General features: G+C 43.9%; 1 protein-coding gene across 1 annotated transcript in view; it reads left to right on the top strand.

Annotated features, from left to right (window-relative positions):
* The window catches only part of KALRN (kalirin, RhoGEF kinase), a 721,807-nt gene that overhangs the window by 456,759 nt on the left and 260,241 nt on the right, over positions 1–4,807 (top strand). The window contains exons 31-32 of the mRNA XM_019522566.1: positions 869–1,011; positions 3,096–3,198. Coding sequence (XP_019378111.1) covers positions 869–1,011; positions 3,096–3,198 — 246 coding nt within the window. The remainder of the gene's footprint in view (positions 1–868; positions 1,012–3,095; positions 3,199–4,807) is intronic.

Here is a 4,807-nt window from a genome sequence, read left to right as displayed (position 1 = left end):
AGCAGCTGACACCAGCCGCCTGCACCAGGACACAGTGCAGCACAGCGGCTGCAGGCAGCTGGAGTCGGCCGCTCCCGGGGCCGCTGCAGCTGGGGCTGGGGTGAATGCCTGTTCCCTCTGCTTTGCTGCCTTGTGCAGCCCCAGGAGCGGCACCCCTCCCCCCACCCCTTCCCTAGTCCCAGCCTCACTCCCTCCCTCCCTCTCTCACCGGCATGGGAACCTATCCCTATTTATTACACTGTAAAGTGGGTTTGCTGTATGTGAATTTGATTTTTGCGCTGTTCTCTGGGAACACGTACCGAGTAAATTAAGGGAAACCTGTACTATAACATGGATCAAGGGGGTCCAGTTCTGTGGCTGCCCGGTCTCACTGCAGTCCTCTGCCCACTGCAATCATTGAATTGAGAGGCTGCAAGTCTTCTGACTTCACGTTGTATCGCCATGAGGACTGCGATTGTGCTCAGTTCATTACCACTGGATTTGTTAACAGTTGTGCTTTTCACCAAGCCTACACACAGGATAGTCATGTATGTTAACTGACGTTTAAACAAACACTTACCTTTGAGAAACCCTAACTCTACACTGATAACTCATTTTCCCTCCATGCAACACGTTGTATTTTTAGTATTAAATATACATGTCCAAAGCTTAACTACTTCTGCTCTTACTTGCCAAGCAGTAGGTCTGACAAAAATATACCTCCAGTTCTGTGTAGTTTACTAAGTATCTCAGGACGATGGAAGTGGAGAACCAACACGAAAACAATTAATCATACATTTGCAGTACCAAATCAAGGCTCTTCTCCATATGGGGGAAAACATGCCAAATATATAATAAAGTGTGTCTTCTTTTGCTTTTGGGACTTTAGGCATCCAGTATTGAAACAAAACAGGAATGGATCAAAAATATCCGGGAAGTCATTCAAGAAAGGATTATCCATTTGAAAGGAGCTTTGAAGGAACCAATCCAGCTCCCGAAGACACCAGCAAAGCAGAGAAACAACAGTAAAAGGTAACCTCCATCTTGCCAGCCAGCCTTCTCTGATGCGTTGTGTGTCCAATTTCTGGTGGGATTACTTACTTCACCAGAGCAGGTTTGCTCCCATTAGTCCTTTGAATAGAGGATCTGTAAACGGCTCGATCTGTACAAGTGAAAAAAATAAAGACTATTAGTTGAGCGCTTTCCAAAACACATTGGGGGCGCTTAAACTAGAGCTTATTGAACGAGCTTTAGTTCAAGTGTCCCTGCCTCCATTTTGAAGTGTGGGGGCACTGATACATGAGACACGAAGGCTGGCTGGAGCACGTTAATTAGCATGCTAATTAGCTGATGAATGAAGTTTGCTCTGAAGTGCTGTAATTACAGTGCACTGGAGCAGCCTCCCTGTATGTGTATAACCACCCTTCGCTTTTCACTGGATATGGGGCGGGCAGTTATTTTGGGCGGAGGGCCGCTTACTGAGTTTTGGCGAGCCATTGAGGGCTGCATGACAGGCAGCCAAGGGCAGATAAATATTAATTTTCTAAATTTTTGGGGGGCCCCGCAGGGTGCATAGAATGGCCTGGAGGGCCGCATCCGACCCGTGGGCTGCATTTTGCCCGTCCCTGCACTGGATTCACTTAGAATTTATACTGCAGTTAAACCCACTTTCCACAAATTTGGCTATTTTTCTGTCTGTGAAATTGTGGGCAAACTTCATGAAACCTTTTTGTGTGGGAGCTAGTCAGGCAACATTTATGCAAAAATATGTACCATCTCCCTGGTCCCAAACTATTCGCAATCAAGTAATGAATTAACTGCTAGAACAGAATATGAATTCTCAATTAAATCAAAGGATATTTCTCATGCTGATGTTGCCCCAAGCAGATTGTCACAATCAAGCATTTGAACAAAGGAAAGGAATACACAGTTTCTTGTGCTGCTAGCCAGTGAAAAGCATAAGTATGTGGATGAACTTGAGAATATTCATATCACGATCAAGGATGAGCTGGTTTAGACACTGAGAAATAACGAGACTTTGCAGACTATTTTGAATACTCGATTAGATAAATTACATGAATTAAACCGTTTCCAGTGTTGTGCTAATGAAGGCTCCCTCCCACAGTTAAGAGCCTCAAAACTAGACCCTATGAGTACATACAGAAGCAGTATGTTTTTGTTCTTTACATGGCCGCTATCACAGAGGGATTCGAGCATCTCATAAATATTTAGTGTACTTACCATCATAACTTCCCATGACCTTGGCTAGTGCTATTATCCCCCTATTAGAGATGTGGAACTGTGCACCCAAAGGCAAAGTGATTTGCTCAAGGTCCTCCAGGAACTCGGTGGCAGAGCTGGGAAGTGAACCCCAGATCAGCTCCTAGGGGCCTAGGTCATTTTTCTCATCGCAGACTTTTGTGAGATTATGCAAGGACTTAGGAGTTCTCTTTTGCGGCCCCGAAGTCATGCCAAATGTAGCAGAACTTTCAGAAGAAGGATTGTTTCTTGAATACTTGTTTCAACAAAGACTTTCTTCAAAACTGAGAACAGCAGAGAAACCAGAAATGCAAAAAAAAAAGGAATTTCAGGCAAGAAAGAGATGCTCCGTGCCAGCAAGACTGATCTATAGTTTCTTTATTTATCGTCTGAAAGACAATCCTATCATCTTCATGGCTTGTTTTTAAATCCCTGAAAATGTGGGTTACCGTGAGGCTGCAGAAAGGCCATTTCTGTGCAGGGTAACAAACAGCAATGCTATAATTTGGATGACTTGTTTTGGTTAAGTGAGAAATCTAAGTTAAGTGAAATATCTGCCTTGCACCTTCATTATGGAGCTATTCCTAGGAACATGGGCCTTGGCTGCTGTAAATATTCAAGCAATGGCCACTCTGCTTCCAGCAACCTAGTCATTATGTGCTAATCCTAACCTTATGGCAGAAGCGACGTCATTTTAAATTACACGGCGGGTAGTAACACAAACTCTATCAGTGGGGTAATCTTTGCACCAATCTTGCTCTAATGTGCTGAGTCGGCACTTCTCAGGTCCAGCTACAACGTTTTGTGCTCCTCGGGGCTAGTGTAAACCAGGTTGTTTTCCCATTGTCTCCCTGCAGAGATGGAATAGAAGATGCGGACAGCCAAGGAGATGGTAGCAGTCAGCCCGACACCATTTCCATTGCATCCAGGACCTCACAAAACACAGTGGACAGTGATAAGGTAGGCTTTACCTCTGAACATACACAGAAGTCAGTTCCCCCAGGGCAATTTAGGATACGAGTCAAATAGAAGACAAAAATCAATCACCATTCATGTGGGGCTTTTAGTTGCAATTACAGCTGTGAATCCACTTGCTGAAATCGTATAAGCTAGCCTACGAAGGCATTCCTCATCTCTGTTGCGGTACATTGTTTGCTTCCAAACGGTGGTGTCTTTGAAGCACAGCTTCTGCCAAAACTTCGAGTTTGAATTGGCTCTAAAAAAATACAGCCTACAGCTTTTTATTTTTTTCTTATTAGCACTGTGCCAAAGTGAGGCAGATTGTCAGTCACCAAGAAGTGTGTTATCTTCCGTAAATCCCACCTGAGCTCGAGTAAAATCCTGTTGGAAGGACCACGGGTGCACGGGCAGCAGTAAATGTAATGAGATGACATGCTGGGGCAACTAACACTCCAGTTTTGAGACTCATGTCCAAAGAGAACGATGCTGGAATCCGTTCCTCTTGAACATATGGTAGAACACATTGATAGCACTTTTGTGGCTCATTATATTCCATTATAATCCTGTATATTGTTGGCTTGTGTGTACGATCTGTTGTCCTATTTATTGAATGATCTGAGGATTTACATCCCACTATGAGGACTGATATTGGTAGGTCACCCTAATTCTTCCCTCTGTGATCTCCAGCCACACTTCCAGTCACTCAGAAGTCCCAGTGTAGAATCACTAATTCAACAGAAATGTAGCATTGATAATCAGGTTTTCAAGCTCACCTTTGTTGCAGTTCTTGTATCCATCAAGAGATTTATCCCTGTTTTTACGAATGCAAACGGGCAAAACAATGCTTTCTCTAGGATCACCCAGAGTTGGATCCTTTTGTCAGTGGTTCAGTTAAGCTGCCAGTGATGTTGAGCAGAAAGTGCTTTTGCAGCTGTAGACCTTGTATTTGTGACTGTCCAGCTCACAACTGAGCTCCGGTACACCTGAGCTGGGCCTGGAAACATGAACGAATTGTAAATGAATAACCTTTATACATAAGTCCCAAGGTAATAAGTTATGTTTACGTTAAAGGCACAATCCGATGTAGTTACGTGCTTTTTCCACCAGTAATGCAAATCAGATGATAATGTAGCCTGTCCATGTTCCAAAGGCCCTTGTAAACCTGCACAAGTACTTTGTTGGGTGGTGGAGAATATGTTTTTACTTCTTTGCTTTATACATATTTAATTTTGCAATTCTGCACAAGAAGGCAGTTCCTTCCAAATGCAATTCATCTGTGTTATTCTTGAGAAAGGGTCTGATTTGCCAAAGCACTGGAGTGCATGTCTAAGTCCTAATGTGACTTAGGGATGTGCATACAGTTAAGTACATGTTCAAAAGCACTGCTCAGTAGGAAGAGGTCTAAATCTAAGTATGCGTTTAAGGCCATGCCTGCACAACCTATCGTGCCTACTGGTGCCTCCAGACATGCTGTGTTTCTCCATGAAGGCTGCCTCTCAAACTAGAAGCAGGATAAACAGTGCAGTGGTCTAGCACAGCAGTTTTCAACCTGTGGTCTACAGACCCATGAGGCTCTGCAGACTGTCTCAGGGCTACATGAAAGAGGACT

The sequence above is a fragment of the Gavialis gangeticus genome, unplaced genomic scaffold (assembly GCF_001723915.1).
Source record: "Gavialis gangeticus isolate Ggan-Ray unplaced genomic scaffold, GavGan_comp1, whole genome shotgun sequence".
NCBI lineage: Eukaryota > Metazoa > Chordata > Crocodylia > Gavialidae > Gavialis > Gavialis gangeticus.
Note: the sequence above shows the minus strand (reverse complement) of the source record. Positions and strands in the feature narration are given on the sequence as shown.